This window comes from Merops nubicus, unplaced genomic scaffold, assembly GCF_000691845.1.
Source record: "Merops nubicus isolate BGI_N331 unplaced genomic scaffold, ASM69184v1 scaffold37873, whole genome shotgun sequence".
Taxonomy (NCBI): Eukaryota; Metazoa; Chordata; class Aves; order Coraciiformes; family Meropidae; genus Merops; species Merops nubicus.
In genome coordinates this window covers 1-16,359 of record NW_008598885.1, presented here as the reverse complement: position 1 = coordinate 16,359, position 16,359 = coordinate 1, and the positions used below count along the sequence as shown (strand labels likewise).

Sequence of the window (16,359 nt, the reverse complement as noted above, 5' to 3'; positions counted from 1 at the left end):
AAATGAAGTCACTGCTTGGCTGAGTCTCCAGTTTGAGCCAATGGGGACATTTCTGTGGGTGTTTGGTGGCAAAGCGTGGGAGGGAGGGCAAGGTCAGGGGCTAGTTTTGCTGGCACATGCTATGGGAGACGCAGTTCTGGTCAGTGCAGCAGCTCTGGGCCATGGTCATGATGCCACAGGGCTTGAGGGGTAATGTAACCCAACAGTCAGCCTGGCGCTGAATGGTGGAGTAAAGCTGTGACACTTCTCTGAACAGCATTACAGAAAGAACAAAACTCATCTATTTTACAGTGAGAGAGCTATTGTCCCCCCATATTTAATTTTCATGTACTAAATATTGAATTCTGGTAGAATTGATGCTGCACCTGCTTCCTCATCTGCATCCAAGCACAGAGGCTGACACCCGGTGGCTGTGGAATTTCTAGGTCCTGTACAAGATGAAAAACCAACCAAGATGTCTCAGCCAGTGAGATATGACTTCCAACTTTCCATTTTCTCAAGTACAAGGGGAGTAAAGAGCTCCTGAAAGATGCCAGCCTTGATTTATGTCTTTCAGCCATCAGGAGGTTCTAGGGGTTGAAGCACTTTGAAATCTTGTATTCAGAGGCCAGTCAGAAAAATGGAAAAATATGAGGATGGATAAGGAGGAAACAGAAGGTAAACTGATTTTCAAATTATTCTCTTGTTTGCAGCATGAAAATAGACCTCAGTGATAGACGGAGAGCAATTTTGTGAGTTCAGAGGCCTTGGCATTTGCCTTCCCTGTTTTGCTACTTCCCAAAAGGAGTCAGAATACGAGGAATGCTATACTGAGTTTGCATTTCCCTGCAGCATGCACAGGTTCATGCTTTCATATGTTTGACAAGTATTGACATTCCCTAAAGAAAAAAGACTCCGGAGGAAAGGTGTTTTTTTATTCTTCGACAAATGGCTCTAAGACTTTATCAGTCAAATACAGAAGATCCCAAACTCCAGGATGTGCAAAGGAGTTCTCTTTGTATATTTGGCAAAGTCATACCTAACCAGGCATGCAGCTAAGACAGTAAAAACAGCAGGGAACCCAGACATGAACTGGTAACAGTAGAAACAGTGTATGCCAAAGGAGGGATTTTGAAAGTGCTTTACTGAAAATATTAATTATGGACTATAGTAAATGAATTAAACTACTGTAATGCAAATACTATATGAAAGAAATACATAATTAGTGTAATCCCATAAGCACAGCAGGGAAAAGCATATTACTAAAATTCTAGCAAGGTTCAGGATATTAAGAAGACCTAGCAGCTGGCCACCCATTAAGGTTAAATTTTGCATGGGCTGCAGATGTGATGCTGTGGGAAAGCCTGCTGCTTTCCTCACTGCTGCAGGGAGGACCCTCTGCAAGGGTGAGTGTGGTGAGCAGGGAGCCTCGTGCCGAGGCCAAGCCCAGCTTTCCTTACCCAAACATTCCTGTAAAGCTGCAGCTTGCAGATGCCATAACTAGATCACTTAATTTATCACTGTTACTAGGCAGGTTTCAGCCTTTTATATTTTGTGGTTACTGAGTTAGCTCTCATCTTTTCGGGGGTGAGTTCTAGCTATGAAGGTACAACATCTGTTTCTTCACCACCTCTTACCTGTGCCCATTCTCTTTAATTCTTCTTTCTTTCTTACATCCAAAAGTCCAAAAAGGACAAAATTACACTAGAAACTTTAACTCAGCTTAAACCCATCCAGCAGGTTGGGGTTGCCACACTATTTGGCCCACTCCAGATGCCTGTGCCCTGCATTCCCGTGTGGTGAAGTGGGTGAGATCACACCAGACGTACCCAAGGCAGCAGGGCAGGCTCTAGCTGCCTGCCTCACTTTTCCCCTGGGGGAGGTTCACAATGCATTCATGTTTTTCGTAGATTTTTGAATTGTTTAGGAGGCTGGCAGAACACTAGAGGCCTACTGGGAGATGTTTCTAGTAATGGCAAATCTCAATGGGACTCTTTCCAATAGTTTTCTCTAGTGCCTTTTCTGGGTTTATCCATTCTTAGTGCAGTAACTGTTGTCCTGGTGACAGTTCTGAAAAATCCTTAACTAAATTGCTGTCCAATTCTGGATGTGACAAAGTCCTCTAGTTCCTGAAAGTACCTGAAAATCCTAGAACAAGCTTGGCTGAGCATCTCTGCTTATTATGGTCTTTCAGAGCAGGAGATCCAGGCTTGGTCCTCTCAGAGACTGACCTGCCTGCACATTCCTCTGCAAGGAGGTGCATGCAGCCCAGCCTCCACAGCAATTCAGAGTGAAATATTTGTACTGTGCTGGCCAGAGGCAGCTGTGGTGTGGGGCTGTGCCCCTTGTTGCCACAAAAATCCTGCTGGAGACCAGAGAGAAAGACAGGGGCTCTACAGCTGATGGGATGGCACCAAGCAAAGAGGTGCTCTCCTCCACCACACAGAGGAAGAAATGCTGTCCTGAGCCTCCTGCCTCTGGCCTGTTGCATGAAACATGCATTCCCTTGAATTGCTCTGATGAGCATGTTTCAGAGATGTCTACAGGCCTGGTATCCCTGAGCTGGGAGCTGCTTCTGGGACAGGACAGCTTTATTTCTCTCATGGTTCCTTTCACTTCCTCTGTTAGATCAGTCAATGCCTTGCAAGTCCTTCTCCATTCTCTGATTCTAATGTGTTGCTTTCATCAAGGTTAAACACAGCATTTTAATGCCCATTGCACGCTCACAAGTATTTTTAAATATAAAGCCACCCCATGCTGGCTGGCCTGAAGCCCCAGCAGACAGCAGAGGCATAGATTGTGTCTTATCAAAATAACAACAGCCAGGAAACTTCATTTCTGCTCCAGTCTGTGCATAGACCACTGGGTTTTTTATGGTGCTCTCCTCCTTTGGTTGCTCCCCAAATAACATTGGGTTGTTGCCAAATTAGCAGCAGAAGCAGCTGATAGTGATTGAATAATTTTGCAGTTGGATGTGTAAGACAGCACTTGCTGTGTTGTTTTTTGCCTGATTGGATTAGCATGGCTCTTTACATAGCTGATTGATGCAAGCTTGATTTTCTCTCTGAGCTTGCACTGTTCACTAGAAACTCCCATTTTGAATAAATGCTTCTGCAAGAAAATACCTTTTTGGGGTTTTTTTTCAGATTAAATGAAAGCACACAAATCTCTGGTTTGAGTTGGTTATTTCTTTGACAAGAAAAAAAAGAGAATGGGCTTGGTGGACAGTGTCTCATCTAGTGATGAATTTTAGATTTTTTTTTAATCATCATCATAGAGAATGGTTCTTTAAAAGTCAGTCAGCAATTCCATCGTCTGAATACATGGTGACATTACATTGAGAGACATCTTGCACGCTTCGTTGAAGTCTGGTACCAGCACCCTCTTCCTAGAGAAGTTCCCACACAGCCTTTGCCAGAGTAGCCCTTACTTCTTCTCTGAAGCATCTGTCCTTTGCAGTAGCTGTGATTAGCCTTTTACAGCAAAAGTCTCTCTCAAGGCCTCCCCACTTCAGGCTTGTAACAGATAAGACATATCAGTTAATTAAATAAATAGCTTGAGTAGCTAATGTTCAGCATGTAGATGCTCTCAGCAGGTTCATAGAATCATAGAATGTCTGAGCTGGAAGGGACCTCCAAAGGTCATCTAGTCCAACCCCCCTACCATAAGCAGGGACATCTCCAACTAGATCAAGCTACTCAGTTGAGTATTTGGGGACCAGGAAGACATGGTGAGAGTGAGGTGGGGTACAGTGGCTAGATGCAGGCATTCGTATCTAGCATTGTGTGTGAGGTGCTGCCCTTCAGTGTGTGTCTTGCTGACAGGTTTCTAAAGTCCTTATAAAACAAACCAACCAACCAACCAAAAACCCACAGAGCAACATGCTATTTTTATTCATGGCAGTTTCCACTGCCTCCTCTTTCTCCTTTGTCCTGTTACCAGACAGTTTGTTCCAGAATTGGTTTAATACTCCTCCAACGTTTTCCTGGGCCTGTTGAGAACTTGAGTTGCAACAACCAGACCTGCAAACGGCAGCACGTAGGAAAGACCCAAGTGGGCTATAGAAAGCTCAGGGCTTCTCAGCTGTCCTTGGGGTGATGTTCTAAGAGCGATCCATCAAATACAAGTGGTACAGCATTTGCAAGCAGAGTCAGCTTTCCACTGATGCATGCAATGGCTTTCCTGCTGGGGATCTGAAATGGTCACAGACTGTTATTCCCAGCACTGAGAGACAGCCGGGGAATAGCTACAGCATCCCTGTCACATACCACCACGTGCCAGTGGCAATGCAGGGACCCTTTGCTTTTGGCAGTTTTCTTGCCAACATCTACGCTTTGTTTGAATACCATGAACCAAAACACTTAAAAGCTAGGTACAAAACAAAGATAAAGGAGTGTGTTTCTCAGACTCCATGCATTCAACTACCAAAGAGGTGTTAGTTCATCTCTGAGGGCAACGAGAAGGTATTTCTATTGACAGTTCTCATCACCGGTGATGCCTTAAAAGGCATATTAGAAAAGCTAACAGCTTGCTTAAATTATATGGCCATAAGGAAAAGATAATCGTTATGAGTACCAGGGGATCAGTTCTCTCTAAGTCATCCTTCAGACATGAAGAAAATATCATCAGTACCAATAATCTGGATATGAGCATCATCTACTGTGTCTGCTTTCCCCACGTGCCATCATTGAAATGAGTGCAAACGGCTGGGATGGGAGCACAAGGAGAATGAGGCCCTTAGCCCATAAAAATGGCACTACTTTAACACAACGAGTACAAGTCTCTGCTGCCTGAGTGGTTTGGGGCAAGAAAATGGCATCATTTACGCTGCTGTGCATGCAAGTAACTTTGCTGCATTTAACATTGTATTTAATGTAACATATGAGTCTGCTGTGAGTGTAGGGGTTGTTGTGAGGCATTTCATATCAGAAGCAGCCACATTTACAAGGTTGTTTCCAGAAAATAAACTGTTGTTTGATGTCCAATCTTAGAGCATTTATTCACATTTGGGTCTTAGGAATGAATATATTATTTAATTCGTAACTGTAGTCTGAGACACCATGTAAAACCACATGGACAGGCTGCCTTGGTGCTTACCTTTTCTTGCACTGGCCAATCAACATAAATATTATGAGGCTACTTGACAAACTCAGAATGACTGGAATGACAATAAATAGCTGCTTGTCCTCTTTTCTGGACACTGGAAAGATAAATGACAGCAAATAAGAAAACAGTAGCTTCCAGAACGGGCCATATTACCTCTTACGAAGCTTGGCCTCAGCCGTAAACTCAGTGTGACCAGGTTTGTTACCCTACATATATTTGTTTATTTATCTATTACAGATCTATGCCAAGTGTATGTTACTATATAGGGTAACATACTCCTTCGGAGTAACACTTATCCTGCATGTATCTAGCCACTGCTATGTGCCTTTTAACCAGCCTTCTGCATCTTGCATCAGAATTGGTACACACAGGGACAGCCCTATAGAGCCTGTGAGGTGCAAAGGAGCTGATCTGGGGCGGGGAGAGGCAGCCAGGAGGATGCCATGCAGAGAGACTCCGAGTACTCTCTCTCGTAAACCAGTCACCAGAGATTCTCTGAATACTACATGCCTTGTCTTGCAAAACAGTCACCCCTCACCACAGCTGTCCCCGTGCAGCAGGGAAATGTGCTGGTATAGAAGCATTAATATCTGGGGCCTTGCCTGCTAAGTGCACCGGAGATAAACAGCTGTAGGGATGGCTGTGCTGGAGTAGGTTGAGAGTGTAACTAAATCAGGATCCCACCTCCAGTGCTGGACACCAGCAGATGCCCATGGCAGCCATCAGCACTTGGTCCCAAACAGGCTTTATAAAGGGTGTAAAAGAAATACTGGTTACTTTGGGTTCCGTACCAGAGAAACACTCCTGTGTCCATTCACTCCAAAAGCCCTCGTCAGCACAGAAGATATTTGTTCTCCCCCTGACACGAACGCATGAAACGTGGCTTTGATTTGCTCTGGAAATTGTTAAAGCAGTCTCCATTTGAGTTGACACAGACTGAGAAACAAAACAGAGAGAACAAATGTCAAGGAATTACATGCTAACACCAGTAGCCCTCTGGTGTTAGCCTGATGCTTCAGAATGTACTCTCCAGACTTTGAAAACTAAGTTTTGGCAGTTTTAATTTATTTCCTAATAGTTTTGGATAAGATAATGCCAATAAGATGATTGTGGAGATGAATGTACTGAGAATACATACATTCTGTGGGAATTATATATGTTGCCATTTATGCCTGTTAATTTATGGGATCTTTCATTAAATTAGCTGAAAAGACTCATGCAGAATATGACAATTAAAGAAAAAATGTCCTTCAGATGCCCCTACAAATAATGAGTTTTAGCCATTTTTTCTATCAACACTGCACCTGGATGATGCACAAGGAAGAAGGACCATGCATAAAAGATGTGTTTTGTCCCAGGCCACTTCTTCGGAGAAATTAGAACTATAGTTTCTGTGGACCAGGCTGTGCCACCATATTCAGGAAAACAAACCACAACAACCTTTTAATTTCTGTGATGACAGCTTTCTGACATAACAGGCAAGAGGCCTGACAAAGTGTTTGCTGAGACTTGTGCTAGAATCTGTTGCTGCTGAAGCAAATGCTGCAGCTGCAGGTCAGGGGTTAAGTAGGAGCATGTGCAACAGAGCAGCTGGTCAGCATTTTCCACTGGCACTATCAGCTAATGATTCTGCACAGCCCTTGTAGCTCACACATAGTCTGCAACTCAGTGCAAACCCCAGTTTGCCAGCGTGCCTCCTTACTACCGGCCATTGGGTGGGCTTCTCCCACCCCTTCCCCTCCCCCGTCCCCTTCCCTGTGGCATGGGGAGCATTGTTCCTACCACCCAGGCAGTCTTGGCCTTCCCCTGATCTTCTGCCAGCTGAACCTCGTACTCCAGGCACTGGGACGGCGTCTCACCACCCGGTGGGCTCCACACCAGATGGAGCTCCTCAGACACAGACATAGAAACCACCAGCTGCTTTGGGGGCGAAGGCTTTGCTGGAGAGCGGGGACAAAAAGAGAGAAGGTCAAGAGGAGCAATCAAACAGCTCATGGTGGGAAAGGCTTCAATTAATTATTGCCGTCCTCTGCCCCATTTGCCCCTTGATGGGATTTCTGGGCTCCATTTGCCATCAGTCCCACTGCTGCAGAAGCAGGACGCCACTGGGGCTGGAGGGCAAGTTGTTTATATTAACTTGACGTGTGAGCTGGACTGAGTCCTTGTTCTGGGCTGCAGTGCAGAGGTTTTGAAATGCTGGGGTGTGAGCTTTGTACTGGGCAGGTTCCCCACACAGTGTGGCTGGGCAGCCCCACCCTGTCCTGTGAGAGCAGCCTCAGCCCCTCCATTGAGACGCTGCAACAACCTTGGCCTGACACTCTACATCCCAGGAGAGGCTCTTGTTTGTATAAGATGCCCAAAACCAGACATGAAGCACATGGAAGCACTAACTGAATCCAGAAATCCTGCTTATTAGCCTAGTGGCTTAACTGGAGGACTAGCTATTTATCCCACTGGCATTTACACGTGGGTAAAGGCATCAGCATGGTAAGTGCCCATAATAGAAAGCAAGTATATATACTGGGTTGTACATCATGCTGTGCTTTGCTTGCTATCCCCATTTCTTATGAGTTTGAAATCCACCTTTTCTCTGGCAGACCCCACCACACCTTGCACTCAATTCTCCCCAGCCTCTAGCTTGGTTTGAAGAGCAAAGATCAAAGATTTTTCCTGTGCCTGTGGGAGCAGAGCAGCACTTTCAATTCTAGCAGGAGTAAATGAAGCCACCTCTGTGGCAGTGCTGCTAGAGTCAAAAAACCCACAGCTGCTCTGCCATCTGGTCAACAGACCATTTACGTCCCAAGTTGTTCAGCTGCCAGGCACAGCACTTTGAAGACACCCACTGACCCTCCAAGGTGCATGTTGAGCACCTGCAAACTGCTGGAAATTAAAATCCTGTGTGGTACATGCCACAGCCTCTTCTCCATGGAGAAATACACCCAGACACGTTGCGGTCACCCATCTGCAAGAGCTCACACTTGTTTGAGCCCTGGCATGTGAGATGTGAACCTTGGGCCTGTGGCGGCCGCGTGGGTCCCCAGAGTCCTGCTGCTTTCCTGCCACTGTTACCTAGGTTGTGAAGGCGAAGGGTGACATACAACGGCCGTAGCAGAACGGCTGCCGCCGAACCATTGACACACACGCTCAGATCCTTATACTCTGCCTTGCTCAGATTTTGCAGCATGCAGCCAATGTTCATACCGTGCTCCTGAATATAGTCCTCACACTGCGCTGTGTGGCCCAGCCCCTCGTACCTAGCGGTGTATTAAGAAAACAGAAAGAAAAAACAAAACAAAACAAAGCAATGGCAGTTACTAGTTGTGTAAGGCCTTTTTTTAAGATTAGATGTAAGCCTCAAGTAGTGCCTATATCCTACCCACCCTATGGCTTTTGCAAGTGAACCCAAAGCACAGTGCTATGACCTTGGACTCCTGCAATGGGAAAGGTGTGGGAAGAACAAGGACACAAAGGCATGTCTGGCATATCTGCCTCTCCCCAGGGTCATTCTTGGAGCACAAGAGGCCTCATGAGATGCCACAGTGTGCGTGGGAGCTGGGGCAGCAGCTGGCGCCTACTCACAGAGACGTCCATCCTCCCATGGCACACCTACAGCATCATCAGTGACAAATTCTGGGGTTGCAGAAAGGTCCCCTCCCAAGCCAAAATGAAGCAGTTTGTGGCGAGTGACATGTGCCATGAATGTAAAGAATGTTAACAAGCTGCTACAACTGATTGTGGGTAGGTTCCACGTATCTACACAGGCACATAATGGAAACCCAGGGATGGGAGCAAGGAAGGGCTATTTTTGTTATTAGTTAACATGCATCCACAGTCCTCTCAGACTGCCTTCTGTCTTTGGGCGCAGCTCCACGAAGCTTAGCTGCTGGCCTCATCCTGGAAATAGTAAGTGATGTTTCATTTTACTTGCAAGACTCATGGTGGGTTAGTGCACTGGAGGCAGGGCTGAATCTGGCCTCTGTGCGCCAGACACGATGAAAGTCTCCCTGCACAGCACATTATGTTTTGGGGGATAACGTCATGTGGTAATGCTGTAAAAATCAACTCAAGGGATCAAAGGATGCCATGGCCATGTTCCCACCCACCCTCATTATACAATGGGACCCAGAGCCAAACGTCTGGATTTGTTACAGACAGTTAATAAGGGTGGGTTTGTTGGTGGGGTTATGTTAGGGTTTTTTATGAACTAATCATGAATTTCCATGGTTTCCTTCAAGCAGACCTTTGTAGTTAGCAAAATAGTTTTAAAACAGTGTTTCTGCTTTGAAGATTATTTCCAAGAGCTACATGGAAACTATTTTTAAAAGCAGCCATTGTTTTCTACATGTAGCCCAAAAGCACAAAACTCAATGATTTCCTAACTAGTCACCCTCACCATATTATAGGAATTGAAGCACAAACACTTTTTCTTCATCCAAGAACACTAAATCTAGCTTTGTTTTTCTTGCAGAACAGATTCATTAGACAGCAGTATAAAATAAACAACTGAGAAACACACGTTATAACTACATTTTGGCAGCATTCTTGCTTGTATGAGATACAGTAAGGCTATGAAAATATATTTGAAGACTTAAACTGTTTGTTAGTTGCCAAGAAGCCCTGTTCTTTGTATAGGATTCACTGAGCTTGGTAACTTTCTGCTGAATGCTATCCTATGGATATACACGTACTGTGATCAAGGGAAACGTGCAGCCAGCATGATCCAGGTATGTTCAGCAAAGGGAAAGCACAAAACTTTGTGGTGGACAACATGCAGAAGGCATTCCACAGGGGTGAATAAAAGGGAAAGGGGTAAGGTAGAAGTTACTCCCTATTTTAAGGGAGCTAACCTGATTTTAAGGAAGGAAGCATGGATTCAGTATTTCTTTGCCAGAAGGCAGATGGTACTTGGAGTATTATTTCTGCTAATTCTGAGTGGATAGTGTAAAAACATTGTAAACCATAAAAGCATATTTGCTATGGCATTTTAGAGGTTCACTTGATTGCTGCCTGGATGTTTTTCTATTTTACTGATACATACCAGTAATATAGTCCATAACGTACACCACGAGGAGCAAGGAGACCTGGCTGCCAAGTGCACTTTAGGTATTCCCAGTCATGATAAATGCAGTGGAAATTCTGAACTTCTGATTCCAGCTGTCCTGTAAAATGAGAAAGAAACAACCACTATTTAGCAACGAGGAGAGGAGAGGAAAAGGGGAAAGGGAAGAGGGGAGAGGGGAGAGGGGAGAGGGAAAAGGAAGTCACCTTTATTAGATAGTTTTGCTGCCAAGTGCTCTGTTTCCCACAAAAGCTGGCTCACTGAGCAGAAAGATGCATAACTGACCTTTTCATTTAGCAATGGAGCCCGTGTAGAGTAATCCAGCAGAGCTGGGGTACAAGCAGAGGGAAAGCAGGGGTTGAGGCCCCATCCCTGGGGGTCTTTAAGGCCAGGCTGGATGAGGCTCTGGGCAGCCTGATCTAGTGGGAGGTGTCCCTGCTCATGGCAGAGGGGCTGGAACTGGGTGATCCTTGTGGTCCCTTCCAACCCTGACAGATTCTGATCTGTTTTAGCAGAGGACTTTAGAGCCCTAATGGCTCAATGGTTGGACTTGATGATCTTGGAGGTCCCTTCCAACCTAAAGGATTCTATGATTCTATGATTCTAAATGAGCCCCAGTAACCACAACTAACACCAGTGGAAGCAGAGGTACTCTGGTGTCTCACACCTTAACAAGCCCTACTATGGTTTATCCATCCAGCAACCCTGAGGCAAGCAGTGGTTCATGCAACAGTCTCATGCAAAGGGTGAAACCACACCAGGTACCGAAGGCTGCTCCCAACCTTGCAATGGGACCTCAAAAGTAGCATAAATCCAGTCACTTTGCACCTCCACGCCATTGGTACACCGTCCTTTGAGCAGTGTCTGTACCTTCACTTCAGCAGTCCTGCTGAGGTCAAATCCAGCTCTGAATTTTAGCTTCCTAGTAAAAATAACCTGGTTGAAAGACAGACTTTATAAGCACCTCTTTTGTCGCTGAGTGGGCTGCACAATTAGCTACCATTGCTCCCGCTCCAGCTGCAAGTACCCTCAGATGTATGCTTTTAATGTTTCTTTACATTGCTGCCCTGCTTTTCCTGCCCAGTGCTTCTCCAGCACTCTTGTACCACTTTCTCTGTCCAGCCTTGATGGCTTTGAGTCCCTCCATCCCAGAAGACACCAGCAATATGACAGAGCAGACTATGGTTCAAGGGATCCCCACCAGCCAGGAGCATCAGGTTACCATAAATAATGATAATACAGATAAAATGCACTTGAACATGACATGAGATAATCAGAAACAGAATGAGTTTTGTAACTGATGGTTCCCACAACCTGCAAGGATGAAGCAGTGGCCAGTCAATGCAGCACAGTCTCACCACTGCATGTAACTGGCCTCTTTGTGGGACTTTTTGAGCACCCCCCCCCAAAGGTTTTTCTTTGTTGTGTTGTTTTGTTTTGGTTTGGTTTTGTGTTTGTTTTGGTTTTTTTTTTTTTCTCTCAGACTTACTCCACTGACTTTATGCAAGGGAAAAATAGGTCGGCAAGAGTTACAACAAATGATGAAAGGGAGAAGGTGTCACCTTAGCCCAGCTAGGACAGAAGTATCATGCTGTAAGCTGCATACACATTGCTGCAGCAGGAGCTGCAATGGCACAGCCCATAGTCAGGCTTTTTGTCAGCAGTCCCAGAGTGTAATAGCCGTGTTGAGCAATGTGTTTCTGACAGGATTCTTGCTTCTTTGGACAGCCCATGGCTTTTTCTCAGACTGAGTCTTTATGACCTTATCTGGGGCCAAGGTTTTGGCACAGTACCAGAGGTGATTTTTTTCCCATTTTTTAGATCTGCCTTGTTAAGACACTTTAATTACTTGTGATTTAGGGAATTTTGACAAGGTTTTTAAAACTGACTTCTTTTTCCTTTGTGCTTTTTAAATGCCTATTAAAAACATCATTTAAGAATCTGCACAGCACTTGCTGCTGCATGGCTAGGAGTTGACATGTATCATGACCAATGCCAGGTCTAAGACACCCTCTCCATTCCCTCACGATTGCCATCTGTAGTTGAAACAGTGAGAGGCATTGTGCTCTTCCATCTGTGCAGGCTCCCGTGCAGTGGCTGGGCCAAACCCCTCTGTGGTGGCTGAGCACTGGCTGCCTTTGCGGCCCCAGCTGGAGGAGCTCGTGCGGCACAAGCAGGCGCTGCAGGCAGCAGAGGCTGGGGTGCACGGCACCGCTGAGCCGATGTGACCCCTCCCGCCCTCCCTCCCTGCTCGCTTGAGCTTGCAAGCTGTCTAGCACCCGTGCTTTAGCATTGTGCAAAGAAAGCTCCTTTTCTTTCAGGACACCATTTTGCATTTTGGGTTGTTGGGAGATATGTGCCTTTTTCAATGAGGAATGCTACTAGATATTTTTGTATTATTTTTGGCAGCACACACCACACCCTTTGACAGAAATAGCTCCTTCTCTGTCTGCTGCTGCTGTTACATCTCAAAAACATGTTCCCATGTGGCAAAAGATTGAAACCACTGGAACAATTTAGCTTTTTCATGGAAAGATGGAACTGTTTTGGTACCATTCCTCCTTGACATGCAAACATAAACCTATGCAAAAGCTAAAGGCATAACAATAACCTGGATTTAAAAGGATTAAACTGTGTTTTGTCTTACCTTCCAGTCTCTGTCATCACTGTTACGATATTCAAACTTGTATTCCACTGTGCATTCATTGAAGGTTTGTACATTGGGTGGAGGTTTCCACTCTATATCAAGAGAACCTAAGAGCCCAGGATCAGTGATCTGAAGGTCTTGTGGGGGAGCAACTAAATTGAAAACAAAGCAGGGGGTAAGACAGAGTGTCGGTGTAAAGAACAAAAAACAAAAGTAATGAAATTTGATGAGATGCCAAACGCAGCTGCTGGATGAGGAGGGAAACGCTGCTAGTCCAGGTTCAGCCCTGGCTACTTAATAGCCTGTTTGCAGCAACCACACACAAGCTCTACTCCTTCTCACTCCCCCCCAAAAAACAGTGTTGCTGATGCTCACAGAAAACCCTCGAGGACCATTGAAAAGGCACAAAGAATGTCACACCCTTGAAACTCTTTCTGAAGATGTTCTAACCAAAATGACTGTCCTGGGATGACCTTTCAAGTCCTATATACTTTTAACTCCCTGTATTTGGCAGCTGTCAGGACAAGTATCCTTGTATACATTGTGTTCAGCACATACACCAACATAGGATGACAGATCATAACATGATGTCAGAGAAACTGATATTAACTATAACAGACACAAATCACCCATATTGCTTTAAACTTTCATATATATTAAAAATTAATTAAAAAACAGACAAAAAAAAACATACAGAAGCAGAAAAGCAGAGAGTTAAAATCATCTTTATTTTGGACATCTATCAGCTATAGAAAAATGTGCAGTCTGGCTTTTAAGCTACAGTAAGAATCTGCCATATCTTAATATATCAGCACATACTATAGATCAGTTCTGTACTACGACATGCTTCCTAAAAGGCCAGCTCTGTATGGAGCTGCCATTCACATGATGAAAGCTGTTCGGCTGTTCAGTTTTATTAGTTCAAATGCAATCAATTTTTGTAACATCTATGGCCATTTTTCTCCACTGTCTAGAGGCGAGGTTATCCATTTGGGTTTCTACATATTCATTGCATGATACACTTTTTTCATGGTGATTTGGAGCATATTTCCAGGCAGTATCAGTCCTATTTGAATCCACTTCTCTATCAGTCTAGCCTCCAGGTCACTGGCTTCTCTGCCACCTTTTTCATGTCTTCATGGAGATTCACACCATGCTTTCCTTTTATTTTTTTTTTAATAAATCAATGATGAAAGCGGACCTGGAGAATATCCTTTAGTGGAAGACAATTATACAACTCAAACTTTAATATGCTTCTTGGAAGGTTTGCAGTGAACATTGCTGGAAGATTTATTTCTTGTAAGGAACTCTCCCAAATGAAACACACTACAGACAGAAGTCTTATCATCTCACTTTCCCCAGCATGTAAAGCTCCATGGGAGACACATTACATTAGATGCCAAAGCAGGATACCACAGCAATGTATCTAGGGAGATGTTGGAGCAAGGAACAATAGACTATAATAATTTGGAGAAAAATAAGATTTTATGTATTTTTCTGTGAAACAAGTAAAACACTCTCCCTCCCACCAGCTATGAGTCCCATGAATGCAGCTTGGGTTCAGAGGTTGTTGGTGGGTTTGGTCCATCTCCACAAGCAATGGTGCATGGCCCTGCATGTGCAATCTCTTGTATTCAGCAGCCCCATGTTCCCACAGAAGATGAGGGTCTGACAGGGCCACACTACAACAGGCACAGATTTTCCAGAACGGGCTTAGAAGTGGGAATAGAAGCATGGGCAGCTCTGCCTGTGCAAAGAGTGCTCAAGCTGGGGCTCTGGCTAAGCATCAGAACCGGGGCAAGGTGAGGGCATCTCACCCACCTCCTGAGTCTTTGTAAACATGCAAAGGCTCCAGGAGAGGGAGAAGCAGTGTGGAGGACAGCAAGTCTGAGGGAATGGTGCTTAAAGAGCTGGAGCTGCTGAAAAATAAATGTGTGGCTCATCCAGAATGGGCATTTAAAGCCACTTCAGGGAGGGAGTGGGGAGAAGGTGAAGGGGTGTTCCTCCCACTGGCCAGCTCAGGCTGAGAGCCCATCAGGGCTGATGTGAGGGAGGGCTTCCACATTGTCAGTGCACCATGTCCTGCAGTTGAACCATGTTATGATGACTAGCAAGTGTAATTTCTGTAACAGGCTGACCAAGGAAATCTGCTGGCAGGACTGGAAGCTGGACTCTCCTGTGCTTGGGAAGCCTCTCCCGAGTGGCTAAATTCTGAGCCTCACAGCTATGAGAACAAGGAAGCAAAAACCCACTAGCATTTGTCATGAGCCTAGTGATAAGCTGTCAAGAGAGGATTAGATTGGCCAAAATCATAGTTTCTGACTGGCAATGGCCACACTCTGAAGTGTGATTCCATCCTGACCTTGAACAAAACAGTAATATTTTTTCAAAACCATGGCAACTGTAAACAGCAATTCTTGCAAATTTAATTTTGACTGAATTTCAAAGGGAATGGAAAAGCTTCTTTGTGGGATGTGGGATTTTATTGTTTTTTTTTTAAAATGTCAGCAATGCCTCTGCAATTTCTCATTTTCACAATATTAAATGACAAACCAGTTTCACTCACGTCATTCATACAAAACACAGGACTAGAAATACTGTTTCGTTATCAGTCTTGAACAAAAGCTGCTCATGAATGTTTCCTGGAAAAAAACCAACAACTTCTTCACCTGATTTGCATGGGGGTGAGTCAGGTAGCAATGTGCTGCCTAGTCTGCCACAGCATTCACGGCCATCTGCTCCTGGCTGCCATGCATGCTCACACAAATGCCACAGCTTCGATGACAAATGACCTACTCATCCCCAGCTGCTTCCCACTACCTCACCCCACATCATGTTGTGCCTTAAGTGGTGCAAGCAGCAGGGGATTTTGCAGTTTTCAGTCTATTTTGCCAATGGAAAAATGGCAGCCTGCCAGGTGCCCCCCATATCTGAATGACGTGAATGGCCTCACGTCTCTGTGCTGGCCAGATATGCAAGCAACTTTCATGTTAGAGAAGCCCACTTTAAAAAGAATGCTGCTTTCCTTGGTCTGACACTGGCATGTTTGCTGGCAGCTCTCTGTGCTGCCTGGCTGGACAGGAAGCCTCTCAGTGCCCTCCTGGCCAAGTTGTCACCTCTCCACCATGCATGCAGGGAGGGCTAGACCTGCTCATTGTCTCTCTGAAGGAAAGCTTTTGTGTGTAAATTCCCAGCTACCACAAGCGAAAAGGCTGGGGGGGAAGGAGGGGGCAGTGGGAGGTGGCAGGGGAGGCTGGCATGTGTGGTACAGTAAAGAGGTGCTCGAGGGCTTGAAGCAAAGGGTGCTTCAAGTGCCACTGCCAAGGGTGATAGCTTGCAGAGCAATATGTTTTTAGAAAACGTATTATTCTCAAATTACACATAAGCCTTGTATTCCTTATACCTAGCACAGGGTGTCTGGGACCATACTCAGGAGCATTTATGTATCCAAGTGGTATTTCTATTTGATAACTCTATATCAAACAATGTATTTGCTGTGCACCAAAGGCAGTTTTGGCTCCTTTTAAAGTTACTCAGAAAAATGTCCACTAAACACACAGTATATTTA

General features: G+C 45.0%; 1 protein-coding gene across 1 annotated transcript; it reads right to left on the bottom strand.

Annotated features, from left to right (window-relative positions):
* Window positions 1–5,072: 5,072 nt before the first annotated feature.
* Window positions 5,073–13,035, bottom strand: IL13RA2 (interleukin 13 receptor, alpha 2; the record flags this gene model as incomplete). The annotated part of the gene is made up of 7 exons (XM_008937207.1): window positions 5,073–5,179; window positions 5,877–6,021; window positions 6,868–7,025; window positions 8,155–8,339; window positions 10,124–10,244; window positions 10,927–11,080; window positions 12,792–13,035. Coding segments are annotated over 7 exons (1,114 nt in total), but the record flags the coding sequence as incomplete, so codon positions are not given.
* Between the last annotated feature and the right edge of the window lie 3,324 nt (window positions 13,036–16,359).